Source organism: Acartia tonsa, chromosome 14 (genome assembly GCF_053477335.1).
Source record: "Acartia tonsa isolate MP-2025a chromosome 14, ASM5347733v1, whole genome shotgun sequence".
Taxonomy (NCBI): Eukaryota; Metazoa; Arthropoda; class Copepoda; order Calanoida; family Acartiidae; genus Acartia; species Acartia tonsa.
Window position 1 is genome coordinate 25534643 of NC_137273.1, and position 25348 is coordinate 25559990.

General features: G+C 34.6%; 1 protein-coding gene across 16 annotated transcripts in view; it reads right to left on the reverse strand.

Annotated features, from left to right (window-relative positions):
- The window catches only part of SERCA (ATPase sarcoplasmic/endoplasmic reticulum Ca2+ transporting SERCA), a 30417-nt gene extending 5281 nt beyond the window's left edge, over positions 1 to 25136 (reverse strand). For 4 of the 16 annotated variants that reach the window (XM_080146803.1, XM_080146800.1, XM_080146801.1 and 1 more), the window contains exons 1-22: positions 25000 to 25136; positions 24633 to 24699; positions 20703 to 20803; positions 20303 to 20404; positions 15811 to 15977; positions 15216 to 15373; positions 14851 to 14987; positions 13178 to 13392; positions 12124 to 12232; positions 11190 to 11270; positions 10700 to 10792; positions 10248 to 10420; positions 9804 to 9933; positions 9423 to 9584; positions 8904 to 9160; positions 8274 to 8419; positions 5573 to 5638; positions 5238 to 5377; positions 2813 to 2946; positions 1335 to 1503; positions 888 to 995; positions 551 to 746 (exon numbers count right to left, since the gene is read on the reverse strand). In XM_080146803.1, coding sequence (XP_080002929.1) covers positions 551 to 746; positions 888 to 995; positions 1335 to 1503; positions 2813 to 2946; positions 5238 to 5377; positions 5573 to 5638; positions 8274 to 8419; positions 8904 to 9160; positions 9423 to 9584; positions 9804 to 9933; positions 10248 to 10420; positions 10700 to 10792; positions 11190 to 11270; positions 12124 to 12232; positions 13178 to 13392; positions 14851 to 14987; positions 15216 to 15373; positions 15811 to 15977; positions 20303 to 20404; positions 20703 to 20803; positions 24633 to 24699; positions 25000 to 25050 — 2962 coding nt within the window. In that variant the 5' untranslated portion in view covers positions 25051 to 25136. Of the gene's footprint in view, positions 1 to 60; positions 747 to 887; positions 996 to 1334; positions 1504 to 2812; positions 2947 to 5237; positions 5378 to 5572; positions 5639 to 8273; positions 8420 to 8903; positions 9161 to 9422; positions 9585 to 9803; positions 9934 to 10247; positions 10421 to 10699; positions 10793 to 11189; positions 11271 to 12123; positions 12233 to 13177; positions 13393 to 14850; positions 14988 to 15215; positions 15374 to 15810; positions 15978 to 20302; positions 20405 to 20702; positions 20804 to 24632; positions 24700 to 24999 lie in introns of all 16 variants that reach the window. The other 12 variants (XM_080146794.1, XM_080146790.1, XM_080146797.1 and 9 more) reach the window with 6 other exon arrangements.
- Between the last annotated feature and the right edge of the window lie 212 nt (positions 25137 to 25348).

Here is a 25348-nt window from a genome sequence, read left to right on the forward strand (position 1 = left end):
TACACAATAGCACTACGAATTAAAAAATCATAAAAATCCTTTAACTTGAATAAATATTACTTTAAGAAAAAAAAAAGACTGACATTGGAATTATCAATAACGATTCACGATAGTAATCAAAGAAAAAGCATGAAAATAAAAAGCATAAATATGAAATATACCGGACAATAAGAAAAGATTTTACTTAGTATTTTGCACTATATAAACTGTTTAAAATTGTATTAAATGTTTGTAATAGCATTAAACTATTATCCAGTCTTGGAACAGCTTGTGTTAGCCATTCAAAAATTTGTTAATTTTTCACATGATAATTGTGTATTAAAATACAAAATTACCAGACAAATAAAATTAGCATTTCCTAGAATTTAAATAACAATTAAAATGTTCAAGAAAAATTTGCTAATGCTCTTTTTTTAAACTTAGCGTTTAGAGGCTCTAATCTGCTCAATAATGTCAAGTTCCGACTGGTACCAGTAGTAGCCGTAGGCAACAATTGCCACGGTGATACCGGCCAGCTCCTTCAGCCGGCCAAACATGCTGCCATCCTTACCGTCGGCGTAGTTGCGGGCCACCCACTTCAGGACCTCGTCCATGAGGATGACGGGCATGGAGAACTTCATGACGGTCATCCACTGGTCAATGCTGAGGGGAGTGATGTTGAAGACAACGTTGAGGAAATCAACGTACAGGATCATGAAGTGGAGGGAGAAGGACAGGGCCATGGCCATCAACAGCCAGATGTTGCACTACAAAATTATTAAAGTTTAACCAATCAGAACAAGAACACTCAAAAAATGCTCTCATTCGTGTATAGTGTATACTCCCTTTATTATCAAAATACGTTTTTTCTATTTGTTTTTAAATAAATTGAGGACAAAGTCACTTACCCATGGAGGCATAACAAGGAGAGACTGGTTCTCAGAGACGGAGTTCAGGGCGTTGGCCATCTCAATGGTGACAAGGATGGACAGAGCCATGGTCATGGCCTCAGGAGCCTAAATATTCAGTAAAACATTAATATAAAGCAAATTATCATAAATAACCAGAGAGGTTAACTATTGGTACCACTTTCCCTAATATGAATGATTTCATTTTATATGAAACATTGTAATACTTTCTAAGCTTTTTTTTTTACCGAGATTTGGTAATTTTCTTACCCAACCTGGCCTCAAATAAGTGTAAAAATAACTACTTATTTTTGTTGTCGAAAAAGTTTGTTCATGGTTAATTTTGGACATAAGCAAAATTAGCCAACTGTCGCTCTTATTATTTCTACGCTTCTTACAAATAATATATCCTCTTAATTTTTAAAAGTTGTCAAATTTTAAACTTACGTGGAAAATCTCGCAAGAGATGCCCTTGAAGTCCTCGGGGTTAGAGTAGCAGGTCATGTGGTGGGACAGCTGGTAGAAGGACATCTGGGGTCCAGTGGGGTCGAACATGAACCAGTAGGCAGCTCCACCAACGGTAGCAGCACCGACATAGGTACCAATGGCCATATATCTAAAAGGGATAGTTTCATAAAGTGCATTTAAAAAAATAGTGAACTGTAAGTTTTTTCTATTTTAAATAACGTAGTAGTGCATAATATAAAGTTATTGATTAATATTAAAAGATTTGACCAGGGATTTTCCTTAAAAAATGAGTTTTTCATTTTTATTTCGAAAACCTGTCCTATAATGAATCGGACGTTATTTTTTATGTTTTTTAAGTAACTTGTCATAGAAAAATAGACCATTCTCATGTAATATATGTGGCAAATCACTTTAACTTTTTTTAGATATTGTCAAATAAAAAAAGTTTGGTCTGGTCAATGTTAAAAATTCTTTAACATATAATCATATCTATCCAATGCCTAATATATTCTACTAAGACATATAAAAGTTCACTACTCTAAGTACCTTAACTCTTTAAATACACTTCGTAGAACTATCCCTTTAAGAGATGTTTAATATCTCTTTCACCAATTTCAGTAACAATAAGGAGTTTTATTGTTTATTTACAAAAAGCGAATAGCTTCGGCTTTGGTTTCCGATTATAGGGGAGTGAGGGGATATTGGACTGTAAATTACCAAGGTACCCAAAGGGTCCTACACAAAACGTAGGAGTCCCAAACGTCGGAGTGGACAAACGCAAGAGTCCCAAACGCAGAAGTCCCAAACGTCGGAGTGGACAAACATAGGAGTGAGAAAAACGTCGGAGTGGACATTGCTTAAGTAAAACGCAGGAGTGTCCGCTATTTTAATAATATGACAATTTTGAAAGTTTTTTATACCACTGTCTACAAAATAATGGTTATGGCCGCAGCGCTCGGCCCCCTGGCCTATAACCTAACCTAACCTAACTAAGAAAAATAAGGGGACCGAATAAAGGGGGGGGGGGGGGTGGATAAAAAAATTCAAAATTGAAAAAAAAATTCAAAATTGAAAAATAATTCAAAATTGAAAAAAAAATAAAAAATGAAAAATTCAAAATTGAAAAAAAAAATTTGGGACTCCTGCGTTTGTCCACTCTGACGTTTGTCCCACTCCGACGTTTGGGACTCCTGCGTTTTTCCACTCCTACGTTTGGGACTCCTACGTTTGTCGTGGAACCACCCAAAGTTTGTAACTTCGTTATCTTATACGTTGGCTCAAAAACGTTGAGTAATCTTGATGAATTTTAATAGTGCACTTCTTAGCAAAGATTTCTTTATATCTTAATTTTATCTTTCATTAAATCTCATGTTTCTCAAAGATGGTGAGAAATACCCCCCTCCCCTCCTTTGATCTTTAAAATTGACTGACTCTTTGATTTTTAAAATTGACTGTACCTGAAGAACAACCAGGGGGTGATGAGGGTCTCCTCGGCGCCTCTGGGCTGCTTGTCCATGATGTCAAGGTCAGGGGGGTTGAAGGAGAGGGCAGTGGCGGGCAGACCGTCAGTAACCAGGTTAACCCACAGAAGCTGCAAATTTAACAAATTAAGGTTCAAGTTTCAAATATTATTATTAGCTTAAGTTTAATTGTCTAAATGTAAAGAAAAGGTTAACAATTGCAGCTATGTCTGGCACGTGAAACAAATATTAAGAGTGGATGAGGGGAATACATTGCCCCGTAAATAGAGGTCATTACCATGCACAGTTGAGACTTGCAGAAAAAAGTCGTGCAATCAAAAAGTTGGTTGTATGTTGGATGTTACTTAACCTTATATCCTTTAGTGGCGTTCGAGTATTGCATCCCATTACAAGCGGATGATGCCCTAGGGGTCTCTAGATGATCACTTGAAATCGAAGTAGAAATGAGGTAGTTAACTAGGTAAAGTAAGCAGGGGTGTATATCTGGATAGGATCTCCTGCTAAAGGGGGGGGGGGGATAATAATGAATAAAATAAATAACTGAAAATTAGGGATGGCAATCCGGATCCGGGATCCGCCTAATTTTTAGGCAAATTTTAGAATCCGAGTCCGTTTTTTAATAGCGGATTCCGGATTCTTAATTGGTGGGCTAAAATTACAAATACATATACAAATAACAGGTTTTTTCAGACAAAACTTATTTAAAATATGGCAGACATATGTCTCCCGTCCGGGTTTCCCCCACGGGGCTGGCCTAAAGGGCTTTTAAGTCAGCCCCTGTCAGCTCTGGAGGCCTTTTAACTCCAACCCTCCAACATCACCCCCCCCTCCTCCCCTCATCCTCTCTGGCGACATCCATCCAAATCCTGGTCCCAAATACCCTTGCTCTACCTGCTCCCGCAACATTACCCGCTCCTCTGGTGCCTTCCTCTGTAACTCCTGCCAACTTTGGGTCCATCCCAAATGTTCCCTCCTCTCATCCAAATCCGAATACAATTCTAACTGGTCCTGTCCACCCTGCATCTCTGCCTCCCCTACCCCCTTCTCACCTATTTCCCCCCAACAACCAACACCCCCACCTAAATCCCGTGGCCCCAAATTTCCATGTCCTATCTGTTCCTTAGGTGTTACAAAATCCACTGGCTCCTTCCAATGTAACTCCTGCCTCCAATGGGTCCACCCCAAATGTTCCCTCCTTCCATCCTCCACCCACTACTCCTCCTTCTGGATATGCCCCTCCTGTTCCCCCCAAAATTCCCCCCCTCCCTCACCCTCCACACCCAACTCCCCGTCTCCCCCACCTTCCCCAACAGAACCTTAATCACCACCACACCCTCAATCACCCCCGCCCCCTCCTCCCCCCACCCCTGCCCCCCGCAAACCTCCTGGTAAACCTTTCATCCTCCAATTCAACTGTAATGGTCTCCTTACCACCCAAGATGAACTCCACAACCTTATTTCAACCCTTTTTCTTTCCCCCGACAACAACCTCCTTCCCACAAACTACAAATCCACAATCTCCAGACTCCACACCTCAGCTGTCACCCAAGCCATAAATTCTTACCCCCCTAATCCTGTCCTTAATCAAGCTCCCCCTGACATCAACCCCTCCGAAATCCAACTCCCCAGGCACTACAGAACCATCCTCTCCCAATTAAGATCCAACTATAGTCCTAAACTCCAAAGCTACCTCCATTCCATCAACGCTTCTCTTACCCCCAACTGCCCATCCTGTCCTGTTAATCCTACCCCAGAAACAGTCCAGCACCTCTTTTCATGCCCAAATAATCCTACAAATCTTACTCCTATGGACCTCTGGCAAAATCCCACCCATGTAGCTGCCTTCCTCTCCTCTCCTCTCATCCAAGTTTCACCAGCCTTCCTCCCCTCCAACGCCCCCCTCCAGTGCCCCCACCATAAGCCCACGCCCCCCCCTCACCCTACTGATGACAACCCGGACCGGAAACTGACTAAGAGCAGCCAAAACAACAAACAACAACAGACATATACCTAAAAAGTATTTTATTGTTTCTTCTTAACTATAGGTATAATGGTAGATAGCATCCAAAGTTGCGTTTTTTTGTAAGTATTTATATTTATTTCACAGCTTTTCATGCTTAATTTTTTTTTAAAAGCCTTTTAAAATACTGCTAGAATCCGGAATCCGCCAAAATTAAGAATCCGGAATCCGCCACTTTTTTGACGGATTCTTTTAAGAATCCGGAATCCGGCCCAAAAATTCGACGGATTGCCATCACTACTGAAAATATTTTTTAATTTCTACTTCTCCTTAAGTAAAAATCTAGTGGGGGGGGGGGGGATATATTAGATAGCAGCCGGGAACAAAATGAATCATGTGAAGAATAAAAACCTCTGATGTTAAGGGGCGTGTTAAAGTTACCTGGACGGGGATGAGAGCCTCGGGGAGACCAAGGGCGGCAGTCAAGAAGATGCACACAACCTCACCAATGTTGGAGGAAATCAGATAACGGATGAACTGCTTCATGTTGTTGTAGATGGCACGACCCTCCTCAACGGCAGCTAGATAGGTAGGTATTGTCATTAAATTATTTATGTTACAATGGTGATCTTTGTAATTGGTAATATTATTGGCAAAACTTAAAAATTATTTTTCACCAGTCATTTCAATTTTTATATAAATATAGTATGTGGAGGCAAAATATATTTTCTTCGGGTTAAAAATCCCTACCAAACGAAGTCTTATTGATAACTTACCGACAATAGAAGTGAAGTTATCGTCAGCCAAGACCATCTCGGAAGCAGACTTAGCGACAGCGGTACCTAAAATTAATCAATCAATCATTACTGTTCAAAGGATTATTATTACTAGTCTAATCTTTTATTTGGAAAAGTGCAGGAGTGTATATTTTCCAACCTAGTTCTCCATTTTAGGTAAGATCATCAAGAGTCCCGAATTGGTATTTTTCTGAGTCACTCCCCTAGATTCCAGGGGCGTAGCCGTTAGTTGAGAAAAAACCGAGGTTCAACTTTATTAATATATTTTGGAACTAGTTAATAAAACTTTCAAATATCTGCATGAACCCAAAAATGTGCCTTAAAAGCTAAAGGCAAAAAGTTGTATAAAAATGAAATTGTTTAAATATTTACATTTAAATAATGTTTCTTTTCACATCCACTTGAAGAGGTTGTTGCTGAGATTTTGCATTTTTAAGTTTTCAAAGAACTGCTGATTTGTCTAGTCTTGTCTTTGATACATTATAAAAGTAAACCTTTGTTAATCTCAGGAAGGAAAGGGATATTCATATTATATTGAATTAAAGCTTTTTAACTGACCTGGGTGGAGGGTTTAGGCTATTTTCCTTCCCTCACCCGGCCTCCCCTAAAGGATAGGAGTGAGTCAACTAGTTTAAATAAAGCTACACCAATCATAACACCATTATTTACCATCTATAATTGGCAGATTTTCAAATAATGAGGGGAGGATTAATTAATCACTTTTGTCCCATCACTGAATCCCTGGTTAAACTAGAATTCACTGAATACATTACGGGAAGAATGGAGTAGACTTATTTTCCATTAGATCTCGGCAGTCACTTACTGCGGGTCATAGAGAAAAAATAAAAGAGAGGAATCGAAGCAACTAGAAGACGAAAATAGGCAGTAGGCCTAGAGGCCTACTTAGCGCTGTTGCCGCGCTAAAATTTATTGCTATTCCACTATTTTTCAAATGGGAGGATTAAAAATTATTTAAAAAAATATTTTTTTACTTTTTACCATTTCCATATTTAGGGCAAGAATATTAGATTAGATATTTTCGTTTTAATGTTTTAATTAAAAATTACATAGAATTTTATTTTTATTTAAAAAAATTTGTTCATGAAAGATGAATCCTTCTATTTCTAAAAAGGGGGAAATTTTTTTCATAATGAACATTCAGCTGATTCTGACCGCCCACGGCTGTTTGCTAAATATCGCTTTTCTTTTTATTCACATTATTATTTATGATTGACTTACAAAAAGCCCTGGGCGGTTTTTGATTTTCGTCTGCTTCTAAATTTAGGGATGGGAAGTAGTACTTTACCATGAAAAAGGGGTGAGTATTCATCCTCTTATCCTTTTTCCTTATACTGCGGGTACACACCCAAATGAATGTATAACATTAGCCAACTAAGCTTTTTTAGCCGACTATGCCTAGCCGCCAAAAAATAGCGGCAATTTGTAATGAATTAAATTTTAGTCGTCATTTTTAAAAATATAAACGTACAACTGAAGTTGTTCTTCAACTGAACGACTTAAAGCTTCTAGTTATTTTGTCAAATACTTATTGCAAATTAATTAATTTTGAGGCTAAAATCCTTAATTGGTCATCCTTTGCAACTGACAAGTTTTAAACCTTAATTTCAAGATCCACTACTCTTTTTATACACTTTGTTCTTAGTTTTATTTACATACCCAGTTTTATTTACATACTCAGTTTTAAACTTAATTACCTAGTTAAATAAAAGTTTAAGAACATTGCATTTGAAAAAAAATGCATTAATACTTTAAAATAAGCATAAATGACAAAATTGCAACCAAATAATTTCCCTAACTTATAAAAAGAAAAAATAAGTGGTATTTTGCTAATATTTAATATTTATCTTGAAGGAAGAAACGTCAAAACTTCATGCATAGTGCTGAAAGTTTGCTCTCTTAACAAGCAAGAATAAGACGTGAATTAAAATTCAGAAAAACAAGGATGACAGCATCCATAAAGAAGAACCAAGATTAAAGAAAACTGATATTCTGCAAAAATCTAAAAGCGATGAATTCTAAAAAGATTTTTAAAGTTCTTTTTAACAATTCGATTTTAATAAACTTCAATCCTTTTCGTTTAGTTGTACGATTAGAGTAAAATACTAGAGCGAGAAAGGGTTAAATAACTGTATTTCCTTATCGCAATGACCTTGTCCCGACTCTCAATTGGGTCTTAGAAAATCAACCAATAGTAAAGGGAAGCCAATTAACAGAAAACAATTTGCTAGCAGACGAAAAAAGTCATTGAAAAAAGGGGGGGGGGAGTAGTTATCTGTATATATACATCTACTATACTGTAGATCTGTTGTACGTTTTAGAATTAACATTCTTATTTATTAAACTACAAAGGAGAAGCATTTAATTTTTGATTTAATTTTACAATCTAAATTAGAGACGTTTTACATCCACAACGATAGATTGACGATTCATGAACATTTCCCGATAAAGTTATTCAAAATTACCCTTCTGTATATCAAAGTATTAGGTAAAAAGATAAAACACTGCTATGTATAAACCAACCAAAAGAAGTAACAAAGTTCTTTATCCCACTAATTTGTTAATTAACACCAGTATAATTTACAGTCTAATGTCCTCTCCCCTCTTTTTGAATATTGATAACTTCATTAGTCAATCAATTAAGATTAATCATTAAACATACCTGAACCCATAGCAATACCAATCTCGGCCTTCTTGAGGGCGGGAGCGTCATTGACACCATCACCAGTCATGGCAGTGATCTCCTTCATGGACTGCAGGTACTCGACAATCTTGGACTTGTGGAAGGGCTCGACACGGGCAAACATTCTGTAAACAAAAACAATGTATTAATAGCCTAGCCTAAAATCACTTTTAAGGAGATGTAAGATGTCTCTGTGTAGGTCTTTCTCTTCCAAAATATATAGCTGGACCGATGAGGATCTTCTTTTCAAAGAATCGTCATAAAATCCTTAGAAGCTTACTATCAATTTTTAGAAAGGTTGATTGGGTTAACTTTCCCAAGAGAAAAGTAATGACCCATTATTGAGCAAAATTTTTCCACGCTGACAATTTTTAAAAAACTTAAAACCTTAGTCAACCCAACACAAATATAGTGGACGGTTGATACTCAATGATGATAAACAAAATTACCCCTTTTGTAAATAAAAATATTAGGTAAAACGTTGGACTTTGTGAGTTAATAAAAAAACTATAAAAATGTCATAAAAGTAACCGAAGTTTTTAAGCCAACAAATAAGAACTTTGGATACTAGTGTAATTAAGTCCTATTTCTCCTTCCTTTCTAGCGTACCTGGAGTTAGCAACGGCCATCTTCTGTTCAGAGGGGGAAAGGTCATCGAACTCCCTACCAGAGTAAGCCATGCCCTCGGTACGCTCCTCCTCGGTGAAGATACCAATACGGCGGCAGATAGCCTCGGCGGTGTTCTTGTTATCACCAGTGATCATGATGACTCTGATACCGGCCTTCTTGCAGGTGACGATGGCGGGCTTGACCTCAATTCTGGGGGGATCCAACATACCAACAACACCAACGAAGGTAAGGTTGACCTAAAAAAAACATATCATGTACTTCAAACTGGTAAAAATTATGTTTTGGTGCATTATTGTGAACAGGAATATAACAAACACTTTAAAAAAACAATAAATGAGACTTTCTATGATTTGTATTGTCACAATATGTGATTTAAACTTTTCTTTTTGATCAAAAATTATAATACTTGCAGATCCTAGGTGTGATAGAAAAGTTTCTCGTTTAAAAATTAAAATATTTCAAGGAATTTTTTTTCTTCTAAATTAAACTCGAAGTCACCTCGTAGTTCTTAAACTTGGCAGCGTTCTCCAGGTCCATGTCCTTGGGGTTCATGGGGCTGTCGCAGGTGGCCAGGGCCAGGCAACGGAGAGTGTCACGGCCGGTACCGTATTCAACAGCACGGTCCATAATCTTCTGGCGGATAGCATCGGTCATGGGAACCTAAAATAGGGTGGGATGATAAAAATTGAGAAATTTGGCAAATAACCTGTAAAAAATGCGGAATCGGATAGTTCGTAATTAGCGAACCAGAAATAAACAAAAATATAAGTATACTAGAAATTCCTTTGTAGTTTAAACATCTCTGACATTATAAATCTATTATGATGATTGAATAACTGACATTAGCCTGTAATTGAAGGAAATCATACTGAAGCCTACCTTATCAGTACCAACTCTGATATGAGAGCATCTGTCGAGCACACCCTCGGGGGCACCCTTTACAAACATCTTTGCAGCATTACCGATACGGGTGGGCTTCTTGGGGGTGCAGTAGGTAGACATAGACTTTCTATAATAAATTTATGATTAACATTCTAATTTTTTATTCAAAATCTCTAGGATTCTTATAATTTGTGTACATAAAAGTAGCTGGGATATGTGTGTGTCCAGTATGATTTATTAACGAATTAACAGTTGTTTTTAAATTTTTAATGAAACATTTGTGATAATGACGGTGAGGTCAAGAAATATGTCTCGAGATAGGAACACTTCCGAAAAAATTAAAACATATATCATTTCTTCGTTACTTAGAAAAATGTTGTGAAAATTTTCTCGCAATTTTTTTAATAATCGACGAAAATACCACTGGGAAAAGGTCATCACCTGTCACGGGAGAACTCAAGGGTGAAGTCCTTCTTCCACTTGCCTTCCATATCCTTTCTCACGGCCTTGGCGGACTCGAGCCTGCCACCGGTCTTGGCAACGCCGTAGGGGTTGATCTTCTCGGCCAGGGTGATCAGAGCGGTCTCGGTAGCCTCACCGACCTTCTCAAACACCTAGAACAAAAAAGATTAAATACAAACTATGATCAGGGCAAACAAAAGAACAATAAATAACAATTTTAGTCCCCATCTTTTCTACCAATAAAAAACTACCTAAATTACATAATTTTGATTACAACTACATTTTATTTTGATTCTATCATACAATTTTTGAAGAGTTAAAAAATTCCAATCCTAAATAGAAGAATATTCATAGTGTTTCGGTTGCCTTCTTGCAAATTTTTAAAGAATCTCATGTTTTTCCATCAATCAATCAATGAAATGGCTGGCTACCTGCTTGAATTCATTGAAGTCAATAGCGGAGTCGTTGCACATGATAGAGATGGTGGCCATTTCCTCAAGAGCGACATAGTCAGCTCCCTTAATCTAAACAATTGAACAAATATTATTTGAATGAATAGAATAGCTTTTGAGAATGTGTAAAAAAAGCTATCCACAACACAAATACAATTCTGAGAGTTATTAATGAAAGTTTTGTCTTTACGCAAATAGTCATTTAAGACAAACTAAAACCTTTTCTAATTTAAATCATGAAAGATAATACTTCTATTATCCTTTATCACCCCAAAAATATCTTTTTAACAAAATCTAAACGGTTTAATAAATTGAATATACCCAATGAAATTTTTATTTTGTTTCCCACTCCCCAAAATTTAAGAAATTAAATTGAGAATTATCTCTATATTTTTAAAATATCAAAACAAACATCCCTTTGGCAAAATTGTGTAAATTCGCCCAGATCAAAATTATCAGAAATATTTACCTTCTTGCCAGAGTGGAAAACATCGCCAATGGGTTCATAGGTAGAGCCAGAGATCTCGAATTCCTCGAAGTTGGAGCCATCCTTGAAAAACAAAACGGTATTAGTTACAGCTATTTAAAATGGGATGAATAATCTTTTATCCCTCCATATTTAAATTAAATTGCCTGAATTTTCATGAAAACTTTCTTATCATTTTCAGAAATTGGAAAGAATTAAAAGTTTTTCAATATTTCCAGTGTGATTTTTAAATCTTTATAATAATCATTTCAATTAAGTTGCTGGTCAGTATTTATTTGTTATTGGTTGTTTTCAGGAAAGCTTATGTATGCTTTACCATTAGAGTAAAATACTAGAGGGGTGAGGGGTTAAATAACTGTATCTCCCCATTCCAATGACCTTGTGCCGATTCTTAATTGGGTCTTTGAAAATCAACCAATGATGAACAAAGCAAAGTAACAGAAAGAGAGTTTGCTAGCAGAGAAAAAAAGGTCATTAGAAAAGTTGGGCAGTTAGTTATCTGTATATTAAGATATATAAGTTTTCCGGAATTTTAATGTTAGGGGGAGATTTGAAATCTGCATCAAATTTTAAGGATTTTTTATAAAATTCGTTTTTTGTATAATTCTTTATCTAAAAGCGGAAATGCATTTTAAGTTAATTAATTTTGACCAATAGGATAGGTGGATTTTAAACTACCTGCGCTCTAATTGGTTAAATCAGAGCGCAGATTTTTTAAATCCACCAATCACAGATGCCAAAATTAATTAACTTAAATTGCATTTCCGCTTTTAGATAAAGAATTATAGAAAAAACGAATTTTATAAAAAATCCTCAAAATTTGATGCAGATTTCAAATCTCCCCCTAACTTTAAAATTCCTGAAAACTTATATATCTTATTGTATATACATCTTTACTATAGATCTGTTGCTTTACCTTGAATGTGAACATCTTGCAGACGGACATCATGTTGGTGGTGAGTGTTCCAGTCTTGTCAGAGCAGATAACAGAGGTGCAACCAAGGGTCTCAACAGAGGGCAGAGATCTTAATGAACATATATTTTATTGGCGATTCATTACATATGTGAACAAAGACGAGTGCGTCTAATTATCTAACTATCGGGTTGAAATAAGGGGGGGGGGGGGGGGGTTAATGCAACCATCTCGTAATCAGTGAGCAAATGGCACTTAGAATTCGAATTTTGATCTGGAATTTTGCATGAGTAATCCTTGGTAGGTCTATTTTCCCTAAATTGAACAAAAAGTTGAAAAAGTAACGGCTAACGGCTGGCGGCTCAGCAGTTTAGCCATTTTTAAAACTATTTTCAAGGGAAATCATCACGAAACCTATCTCCACATAATACTCTATGCTGCTCCAAAACGTTTTCAAACGTTTCTACCCGCTAGTTGCTGGTACTAGAAATCTAAAAATGTTTTTTTTGTATCATTTCACATGATTTAAAGCAAAAATATGTTTCAAAAAGTTGATTCCTACATAACTTATGGCAGATTTGCCTTAAAAATAGCCAAAAAACGGCTAAACGGCTGAGCCGTTAGCCGTTACTTTTTCAACTTTTTGTTCGATTTAGGGAAAATAGACCTACAAAGGATTACTCATGCAAAATTTCAGATCGAAATTCGAAGTGTAAGTGCCATTTGCTCACTGATTACGAGATGGTTGCATTAACCCCCCCCCCTCCCCCCCTTAATTGAGAGTATTTAAAGTGTTTTTGAGAAAGATACCGGTTTTAAGCCAAACTTAAAAATAATGTATCGTATAGTACCTATTATATCCAGTTTTCTACGAATATAAAAATATACAATCATCATATTAAAACCAGTTTTGTTACCCCATGTCTTCGACATCTCAGGACTAATAAAACTAGTTTTAATCTTATAAGTTATAATTGTATATTTTTATAACAGCGGAAAGCTGTTTATAATACGATGCGATAAATAGCTATTTCTATGTATAAAAACTGAACAATACCTGACAATAGCGTTCTTGGCGGCCATACGGCGGGTACCCAGAGCCAGACAGGTGGTGATGACAGCGGGCAGACCCTCGGGGATGGCGGCGACGGCAAGAGCAACGGCAATCTTGAAGTAGTAGACGGCGCCCTTGATCCAGGAGCCACCGTGAGCGGGGTCGTTGAAGTGACCAATGTTGATGGCCCAGACGGCAATACAGATAAGAGTGATAACCTAGACAAAAGACAGTCCATTATTAAGGAGCTTTGAATTCAATAGGAAGGGGGAATTGGTAATTACACTGGTACCCAAAGTTTCAAAACCATGTTTACTTATTTGCTAGCCAAAAAACTTTGGGTACTTTTAATAAAATATCAATTTTGAATGTGGATCAATAAGAAAAGGAAGGTTGCATAAATCCCCCGCTAGTTACTCGTTTTGATGACAAACTTATTGGAGAAATAGTTAAAACCACGCTACTTTGAGACCAATCCAATCCATATTGAACCCAACATATTTTATAAGTTAAAAGGGGAGGGAGAGCCATTTACAGCTTATATCCTTTCTTTTGTTAATGAGCAAATTTAGTCACAAGTTTTGTAAGTTATGGATAATTGAAATCTTTAAGGAAAACCACATTAGCTCTTTAATAGTTTGGGCCATAAAAAGTAGGTACATTGAACTCTCAAACATTGATATAAATTCAGTAGGTAGAAGTAGAAACGATTTTTTTCAATATAAGAGAGGAGGTTTCAGTAGTAGTACTCAACAAGGTACTTTGTGTAAAAGCGCCAATAAACTTTAATCATCACTTTTTAATCGCCCATATTTAGACCAATCTAATTATTTTACTTTTTCAGTGTTCTATTCCAGTTCTATGTGAAATTGTAGACTTATATTCAGCATATTTGTATGAATTTTCATATTTAAGTGACGCAGGACCAAAGAAGCATAAAAACCCAATAATATTTTAGATAAATTTTTCCAAAACTTTTATTCAGGCATAAAGGGGTAAGTAAATACATTTTAAGCCATAAAACCGATTCAAAGCCATACTGAAAAATCATCCATCGTATTAGAGACAATTTTCCACAACAAATAAAAATTGACAAATAACTATCATTTAATGATGGCAAATGTAAGTAAATAAAGAAAAAATCTAATCTTTAAATTTATTTGTATACATCTTTATCCCAAATTCCACCAAAAATTCTATTTTATTAGCCTGTTAAAATATTTGAAATTGGACTGGAAATATATCAATTGAAAAATCAAATAAAATGTCTGGCCCTGAATATTCTAAAGTTTGTTTAAACATAAATTGATTTTTTTGGCTTTGAGTTTAAGAGATTTTCTACAATAAAAAAATAAAGTATCTGTCCTTACAACTTAGGATTTTAAAATAAAAACCAAGAAAAGATCCCTCTTAAAAAATACCACTCGACACGGGTTATGAATAAGTTTAAAATCGATTTATTATTACTTGGATATTGCACCAACTTTTCATGGAAACTGATAAAGTAATACACGCAGCTAGCTAAAATAACGACATCCCCTTTACTACATCCCTTCCCTTTAAAATAGATGTACGAAATGACTATTAAATGATGATTAAATAATGAAGAGTAAGCTAAATTGACGACAAACTTTTCCCTGTCAATATATCCACATATATCCGTTGATCACAATTACCTTGGACAGCTGTTCTCCGAACTCATCAAGCTTCTCCTGGAGGGGAGTCTTGGTCTCTTCAGTGGCGGTCATCTCAGAGTTGATCTTACCAATGGCGGTGTTGATACCAGTGCCGCAAACAATACCACGGGCCTTACCTAAATAAACAAAAACACATTAAACTGGGAAGAGATTATATTTTTCATCTTAGTAAATTTTAGACTACCTGTGATTAGATGGACAGATACTAATCATTTGGTATGTAGGTTAATTATTGTGTACTAATTTGAATCTATAGAAAGGGTGATTTTGAGTATCATCATTGAGGATGTACATCAATTTAATGGGGATTGTCTTATACCTTTAGATCACTTGCAAAAACTTACCAGCAGCAACGTTGGTACCAGAGAAGACAATGTTCTTCTTGTCCTGGTTGACAGCTCTGGGGTCGGGGACAGGGTCGCAGTGCTTGATAACGGACACAGACTCACCAGTCAGGATAGACTGGTCAATTCTCAGGGTGGTGGAGTAGATCTTGATCAATCTAAACAAGAATAGGTTATAAAGTAAGAAGAATCAAAAACATAAAAATAACTGCAAAAATATTAAATCAAGACAAAACTTTGAATTGGTTTTTTCACACAAAGTAAATTGATGATCACTCATGACATCTTGACAATAAAATGAAATTAAGGTGGGGGGGGGGGGGGGGTGATAGTTTTATTACATTAGTTCAGGTTAGGTTATTTTGGGGAATGGGTTGTTAGGGAGCCGTAAGTAGAGGCCTCGCATGATAAGAGCCCCCCCCCCCCCCCTGCAGGATTTCGGGAAAATAATAACACTCCTTTTTTTCTTTGAAATTCAAAAATAAAAAAAAAGGGGGGGGGGGGAGGGTGTTTAACAGGCCCTTTTGTGAAAGCCCCAAGACATTTAATTCAACTATTCCCCCCCCCCCCTTGGATTAAAAAAAAAGGCGCTTACCTGAAGTCAGCGGGGACTCTGTCACCAACGGAGATCTCAATGATGTCTCCGGGCACAATGTCAACAGACTTGATCTTCTGGACACCCTCCTTGTCAGATCTGATAACCTTACCCATTTCAGGTTCATATTCCTTCAGAGCTTCAATAGCGGACTCGGCGTTACGTTCCTAAAAAGGTGAATTTGTGAAATTTTTGTGAAATTTGTGAAAAATCTTAGTTGATGAATTGAATATGTTAAAGCGCATAACTTTGTTCACTTAATTCTTGATATGTATTTTTGATCTCGTCTTTATTACTTCTACGTCATACAGGGATCTTAAGGGATAAGACACAAGACGATAAAATGATATACATACCATTACCCAATGATAAGCAACAGTATATATTCCGTAAATGAGATTTTAAAAGTTTGGACGCTTCTAATTTAGAATCAACCAATGAAAATTGTAATTTACTTTTCAATGTCCCCTCCCTGCTTAATGTTATAAAACTTACTTCCTATTTATTAAATCAATGTCATATTCAGGGACATGTCTAAGATTATTACCCATATCATCTAAGTTACAGGGATAGGCCAATTAAGATAAAAATTTTGCATATTATTTAGACAAAATAGCTTGAAAATGTTTGTGTTAAAATTGTTACCAACATATGAAAAAGTGTAAGTTAAATAAATTAAAATTAGAAAGATTCCTTATAGCGCTACGCGTCATGCAGAAAGAAAGATGAAAGGAAGTAAATTAAGACAGATCTCATCCTATATCAAATGTACACATTAACATAGATAGAGATTCGAAATTGCGGACAAGCAATGGGTAGATTTACTCCATCCCCTCATTTTTTTCTCTATAATTCTAATGGTGTTTTCGCTTTCTGCTTTGTCATTTGGACAATAATACAAGTTCAAAAAGTTGAATTTCTTAAGTTAAGTGGACGCATTACTTTGTGAGTTTGACCATCTAGGGTAAATAAATCTATTGCTAGTTTGATACTAATATCTGAATAGACCTATTTATTTTTATAAGAATCCAATTCTGTATCCCCACGAGTATGCACATATTTCAGACAAGTGCTAATGTAAATAATCATATTATCAATTTAATGCCGGGAATACATCATGGAGGGAGAGGACAATGAAAGTAAAATTAATATACAATCTTTTCCGCCCCCCTCTAGAATTTGTAAGTTATTCAAGACATAAAAACAGGGGCATATAACAAGGGGAATATTTAATTTACATTGTCATACATCCTAAAATCCAAGAAGTAAAATTGATCGTTTCCCCAATGATGATACATAAAAAATACCCCATCTTTATGCTTACTAAATCATTTGTTTGACGGTTTTATTTTAAAGGCTACAATTGGCCAAACGGCTAGCCATCAAGTAGTGAACCGAAACTCTCCCAATTTTTCCCTTCATACTTTTAAAAATATAAAGGGAACAATTTTATCAATTTTTGAGGGAGGGAATTATTTCATGACCCATTGTCCTATCCCTATTTGCATATAATATAATTGCGACTTTCAAGGTCCAATCTGAAAAATGAGAGACTAAAAACATATTTGGCCAGGCAACCAAGCCTATCTTATTTCTTGCAATACTCTGCTACCTTTCTCTTGTTTATTTAGACTGTGTCTAAATATTTTCAAACATTTAAACTCTACAAGTTGAAAGAGAAACATATAAATTTACAGAACTCAAAATTTATGCAATGTTTATTATGATGAAAAGAAGATTTCGTATTTTGAAGGCCTTAAAGCACAAATAATAGGATATCAGAGATATCTTCGAAAACTAATTTTTGTAGGTTCGATAAAATCCACAGGACCAACAGTTTTTCGTGCCTAATTTCTTTTTTTATCTCTTAAAACTTACAAATGTCGCATTATTTCTTAACTTTAGTCATCGTTTTTTTTTAATGGCCTGTAATTGGACTAATATTCTATACATATATAATTCTATCTCTCCCACAAATTGTGATAAATAAATTTACCCCTTTTAAAGATTAAAATTATTGAAAAAAGTTTTCATTTTGTTACAATACACGATTCAACCTTACATAATTTACAGTTTAATACCCCATCCTTTATAAAAAAGTAATATATTTTGTCTAAACTATGATTATTTGAATGTTTAAAATGTTGAGAGCATAACATTTTTCTTTAAATGAAATATTTCTCATCACTCTTGAAAAAATGTACAAAAAATTGGCTTTTTCCTTGATCACTAAAATTATTATGTATCATCTTACACATTTATTAATTAGAACATCTTTAATGAGGAGATAAATGAAACCTTATCTTTAATTCAAGCACATATAATGACTTTTTATTAATTCTTTTACGTTTTTAATTATTTATGAATGCGTTATCTAATTATGCCAAGTTAATGCACAATTAATAATATTGCATCATATTTTAATTCTGGAATAAAAGTATTAATACTTTTGTACTTTAAAATAAAAATTTCGATCTCTGTGACTTTTTTGATTTTCTTACAAAATTAGAAAATCCTGTAAAAATGAGTCGTAGTTTTAAATATCAAATAAATTGCAATAAAAAAAGAAAACAAGAATTTATGAAAAAATGCGCAATTTACAAATGTAAGCAATGCAAATCAGATAAGCAATTTATTGCTACATTTTATGAATATGTATTTACTAACTTTTAAAGAAGCAATGCTACTTCATACCTTACTTTGTCTGTATATCCGTTTGTGGAATCGTTGACATTTCTTATGATTATTCCTCTAATTAAACTTTTAACCATTGCATCCACTATAAAATTCACTTTGACAATCTTCCTATAAATATTTTTTTTCTTCTTTTTTCTTTCATTTATGATTTATTTTCATATTGGAACATTTTTTTATAAAATATTTTTAATAACCTTATTTGTCATAAGTTGAAATTGTATTATTTACATAACAATAAAGCAATAAAAAAGTAAAAATTGAACTTTTACACTTGAATTTTTAGTGCGAAATTTTTTATACTTTTTTTTTATCATCACTCCAACTTTAATATATTTTTTAAAAAAAAATTGTCATGTCATTTAGAATCTTTGAAATAGATATCTAAAATTCTTTATAGTCGTTATGAGCCTAATTTTGTATGATTATTGATTAAGGATAAATAAACTAAAAATAATTATAATAGGCGGCTAAAAACCTTCAAAATTGAATTTGTAAAAAAAACTATTTTGATAGCCGATTAAAAGATTCTATTGTATTGAAAGCTTACAATTTTAATAGTTTATATAGACTGTAAATAGGTCATTAAAATTATTCAAATCTTTTTCTGTAGGTACTATTATTATTATTTTTTTTTGTCCATGTCCTTGAGTGTTTAAAAAGAATCCAATTTAAGGCTGACACAAGAGGCTTGAAGCAAAACTGTCCTATTGACGTCAACGTGTAACCTGTCTGATTTTTTTTCAAAACTTAAGCTGGGCTAAGGCGCCAGTCCATGTAAAATTTTGAAAGGTTAAGAAAACAAAGAATTGTCATTTTTCATGTCTCATCCTCCAGTAGACAAACCTATTCAAGCTTTTGCTTAATAATTTTTAGTATATGATTGCTGATAATTTTAAAATATTATCCATTATAGCCTTGCAAGTTTTAGACTGTCAAGTCTCGTAATTTTAATGCTGATAATGTATATCAAATCAATTTTTAGGATATGAAATATTATCTTTACAAATTGCTGACTTAGGTAAAAAAAATATCTACGTTGGGAAGGGATAATTATCGTAAATCAAGGTATGATTAAAAATTCACATCACAAAGTTAAATATGAGACTTTATAGAAATAGCGCGCAAATAAGTTTTAGTTCATCCCCTTATCACAAATAAGAATCCAAGAAAGTTTTTATAATCAAATCAATACATTATAGGTAATCAAATATAGAATGACAAAAAATGCGTCTTTTTGATGACTTAGACAGTTTGAAAATCAATCTGTCTGTTATTATTCAAATATAAAGAAAATTAAAGTTTTTGTAAAAAATAAATAAACTTATTACTAAAACATTTTCCTTAAAGTGTCTCCTAACTTAGGAGGGGGTATCTAATAAAAGATCTCGTAAACATAAGAACATTTGGAAAAACCATTAGAGGCCATAAAAATCATACATAGCTTCCTTTAAGAATTAGAAAGATCAATTGAATTAACACAAAACTCGTAAATTTGTGTTTACAATTTTCTCCATTTCAAGGCGTTTCAAAATAAAGGAGAAATCTAAAATAAGTTGCGGTATTTTAATAGTAAAAAATTAGATATGATTTAAAATTTAAAATACCTTTTTTTAAGAAAGTTATAGGTATACCTAAATATTTTTAGTTTTCTAGAATGATTTTAAATATACTAAAAACCTAGCTTGTTTTACCAGATCTTTAAGTAGCCTATCCTTCCCTTTATAAACTATTTATTTCTTGAATAACAAGGTAAAACATGCCCAGAGGATGCGCAGTTAAAAACAATCTCACTAACCTGCCAGACACCAACAATAGCGTTGGCGATAAGAATGAGCAGAATAACAAAAGGTTCAACAAAGGCGGTGATAGAGTCGTCATCTTCAAAGAAAGCTAACACCTGAAAAAAAAATTAATATTTTTCACGGATTTTTAAAGTTTAATTTGATGATTTCTTTTATTTCGAACATTTTAAAAGTGCATCAAACAAATTTTTTTAAGAACCCACCTCAGTTCTTAAACAAAAGGAAATTAAAGAACGTCGATTGTTTAATTAAAAGTAATCCCTTATTCGCTGGCTCTTGCCTTTGGCCCTAAAGGTTAAAGAAAAAGATTATTAAAGGATTGTATATTTTCATTTGTTTATAACATTATTATTTGATTTTTAACGAATATTTCGAGTAGAAAATCATACTTACAAAAGAGATAATAGCAGCCAAGAGCAGAATTTTGACAAGAAGGTCATCAAACTGTTCCAGGATCAACTCCCAGATAGTCTTACCCTCCTCAACGGGAAGTTCTGAAATAAAAAATAGTCGATTACAACATATTATTGTTTCTTCTAGCTGTCGGGTTTGAATCTAAACCAAAATTCCGTTTACGACATAACATTTGATGACTTTAAATAGCTGAACGAGCAAGCAAAAGCTACCTTTAACCGTTCCTAATTCAGACAATAGTTTTGCAATAAAAGGCGTTATTTAAGGAAAAAAATACTTTGTGAATAGCAATTATATCATATGAGATGGCATATTCATCAAAGATTTAAGATTAAGCTAAATTATTTTTAACATTATTATTGTTAATTTAATAAACATAAAGCTATAAATTATGCAACAATTTTCAAGAAAAAAAACCCAATCCATGAAGAACAAATAGGAACTGTTATGTTGTAAAAACAATATCAGGGGTGTATATTCTGCACAAGATTTATTTTTTTTCCCCTGCTACAAATTTTTTTATTTTTCTTCCCCCCCCCTAGTTTTTTCTCACCAAGTAGGGGGGAAATGGAAAAATATTTAAAGAACATTTTATTTATTTAATTTATCCCTCCTACCACACATTTTTAAAGGTTTTTTTCACCAAGGGGGGGGGGTAGATATACCACACTTTTCTGGGATCTTGCCAAGTCAAGTATCAACTGTTGGGAATATCAAAGGATGACTCCATGCAAAATTTGAGCCGGATCCGGCCAAAACCGGCCGTGAATTTTATGAAAAACCGGTTTTTTCCGGTTTTTAGGGGGTATCTGTAAATCGATTCAGCTGGAGCAAAACCGGTTAGAGGTACAAAAAATTTTACTGCACATGAAATTTAGCCAATGCAATTGCCTACAAAAATGTACTTCATCACCAACTTGATTGGACAACTCTTTCCCCTCCTAAATGTCCATTAAAACCTCGGAAACGGCAAAAATCGCCAAAAATCACGCCTTCGGCGGCAAATAACGGCTAAACGGTCAGCCGGAGGCGAATGAAACATAAATAAAGAAATGTCTGCCTCAAAACGTTGTTCAACATCAAAGAGATGCTTGAAGTCTCTAAAACGACTCCTTCCCCTCCTTTAAGGGAAAAAACTGAAAAAACGTGATTTTCAAAAGTATGCCCACTTCGTGGGTGTAGGGGGCACTGAACCCGTCACCCCAGGGTCACCAAATATAAAGTCTAGGCGGCCCACAATGCTGAATTTTCACCAAGTGAAAGTCTTGTGTCATTATCTCTTATGAGAAAAAAGTTATTAATTAATTAAAATTTCAAATTGTGATTTTTTGATGGATTTCTTTGATGAAATGACAGGCCGGTCAATGTTTAGGCCATTTTTTGCGGTTTTTGGGCCGTCACGCCCAAACGGTTTGAGATAATCTCACGGGACCTTTTACCCAACCTAAGTCTGGTTATTTGTGAGGTCTAGGAAAAAAAAACAGACTTACGCAAAAGATTATAATTATAATCTTTACACAGAAAAATGGCACGAGGTGAGGGTTTGAGGGGGCAAAATGAGCCGACCAGCAATTTTTGACGGCGCGCAGCGACGTCGTGCTTCATCCAATCCGGGATTTTTTTTTTCTTAGACCTTACTAATAACCAGGCTAAGGTCGGGCAAAAGGTCCCGTGAGATTATCTCAAACCGTTTGGGCGTGGCGGGCCGAAAACAGCAAAAAATGGTCTAAAAATTGACCAGCCTGTCATTTCATCAAAGAAATCTATCAAAAAATCACAATTTGAAATTTTAATTAATTAATAACTTTTTTCTCATAAGAGATAATGACACAAGACTTTCACTTGGTGAAAATTCAGCATTGTGGGCCGCCTAGACTTTATATTTGGTGACCCTGGGGTGACGGGTTCAGTGCCCCCCACACCCACGAAGTGGGCATACTTTTGAAAATCACGTTTTTTCAGTTTTTCCCCTTAAAGGAGGGGAAGGAGTCGTTTTAGAGACTTCAAGCATCTCTTTGATGTTAAACAACTTTTTGAGGCAGACATTTCTTTATTTATGTTTCATTCGCCTCCGGCTGACCGTTTAGCCGTTATTTGCCGCCGAAGGCATGATTTTTGGCGATTTTTGCCGTTTCCGAGGTTTTAATGGACATTTAGGAGGGGAAAGAGTTGTCCAAACAAGTTGGTGATGAAGTACATTTTTGTAGGCAATTGCATTGGCTAAATTTCATGTGAAGTAAAATTTTTTGTATCTCTAACCGGTTTTGCTCCAGCTGAATCGATTTACAGATACCCCCTAAAAACCGGAAAAAAACGGTTTTTCATAAAATTCACGGCCGGTTTTGGCCGGATCCGGCTCAAATTTTGCATGGAGTCATCCTTTGATATTCCCAACAGTTGATACTTGACTTGGCAAGATCCCAGAAAAGTGTGGTATATCTAGGGGGGGGGGGGGGGGGGGTAAATGGAAAAATGTTTTCAGTTTTCTTAATTTTTACATTTTTTTCCCTCCAACCACTTATTTTTTATTTTTTTTTCCCCCCTCCTGAGCAGGGGATCCCATGTAGAATATACACCCCTGAACAATATAAACAGAAAAGTCTTTTTTCGGCAAAACTAGCTTTTAGTAGCAATTCCCCACATAAAAAAAGTTGTGCATAAACAAAGTTGTTGAGGAAAAATAACAAATAAAGATGACAAAATAATGATCCTTGAAAAGAGTGTTGTGCATGTTTACAAAATTTGGCTATTAGAAGGAACAGAGATAAGGCTATAAAATTCAGTAAAGCCGAATATTTTCCTTTAATCTGTGTATAAATCATATTCTGCAATAGGTATTCTAAAAGCATTAAAATCTTTAATTAAATATGTTTGTTTTATTGGTATAGCTTTTGCAACCCGGGTTATGAACGTACCAAACAATGCATAAAATTATGTGAATGTGTAATAAAATAATATCGTTTTTTAAAGCTTAACTTAAATACATATCTTCTTATCTATCTTAAAGGTGGGACTTGTTTGGATGAGTAATAGGCCGACTCAAGATGCAAAATTTTTTGGCGCGCTATTTTAATCCATTCTATTCATAAATATAAGACTATTGATACCTTTAAAAGTGTTCTCAGACTATTTTTTCAGCAATATGTCAAATTTGAATTTCATAAAAAAGGGGAAGGTTCCCCCCTGGGGGTGAAATTTTTTTTTCTTTCAAACCATGGCTTTATACACCTTCCTGGATTCGTCTTGAAGAGTACATTAAGAATCAAAAAACGTTTTTTAAAAATATTGATCCCAGAAAAAGTTATCCTCAAATAACCGTCAAAATCACCTGATTTTGCTAAAATGGCCAAAATTGTTAGTTTTTTGAGAATAGCTCTTGCTATGATCAAGATATTTTAAAATCGTTTTTTGATCCTTAATGTACTCTTCAAGACGAATTCAGGAAGGTGTATAAAGCCATGGTTTGAAAGAAAATAAAATTTCACCCCCAGGGGGGAACCTTCCCCTTTTTTATGAAAATCGAATTTGACATATTGCTGAAAAAAAGCTACCAGAACACTTTTTTTGGTATCATTGGTCTTTATATCATAAAAGGAATGGGTTGAAATAGCGCGCCCATTGAATTTCAAAAAAAGTGGTAATTCTGAGTCGGTCTAATGAGTAAGTATTAAAAACCGCCAAATAAAAATGTTGGGTGTTTAACATTTCATCTTGATAAAAAAACAGGAAAAGTGGGGAATATTTGAAAGTCAAGAATAGTAATTCTCGTAGATTTTAAAAGGTTAATGGGATTAAAATGTTATGTTATCCATTACACGGAGGGTTGTAGGGATGTTAAAGGAAAATTGAAGATTGATCGCTAATTCCACCTAAAGACAAAAAAATCAATGGGGACTAAAATAAACTTACCGTTAACACCGTATTTCTTTCTGTTGGCCTCAACTTGAGACGTAGATAAACCCCTCTCCTCATCAACCTAAGCAAATAAAATAAAATTATTACCTAACCATAAATCACAAGCTTCAAAAATGTTGCGAAGAAGTGGTAATTTGTATTTAAGTTAAATAAAAGATACCTATACATTTAGTTTAATTAGAGGAAAAGTTAAAGGACAATAATGATTTCTTCGGTTAAAATATTCTTTTTAAGAAACAGTTTTAGCTTAATGTCTTCTTCCTAATGGTATGATAAAAATAGTGTAATATAGCTACTTTTCCAGCTAGTCATACAGAAGGACGGAAATACCCTAAATATAGAGTACCAAAAAATATCTTACCTGGAAGTGGGCCGTGGCCTCTTCCCAGGATTTCATATATGCGTCCTCCATTTTGGTGGAGAGTCAACCCCAAGCTAATTCAAATAACCCCTGTCTATAACTTCTTACTTCTGAAATTAAAAAGAAGAACATGTTAATGTTATCAATACATTCACAGTGGCCCTAGCGTATCCTTTGCTTAAAAATCGTGACCTCATAAGTTGAAAACATCATAACTTTTTTATTTTTAGGAGTTATGACTTAATTTTTACCATTTTAGAAACGGGATAGCATGTATTTTAATTAGAAAGTCTGAAAAAAATAATTTATTTTATAAATTCTACTGTTAATTTAGCAAAATATGCCAAAT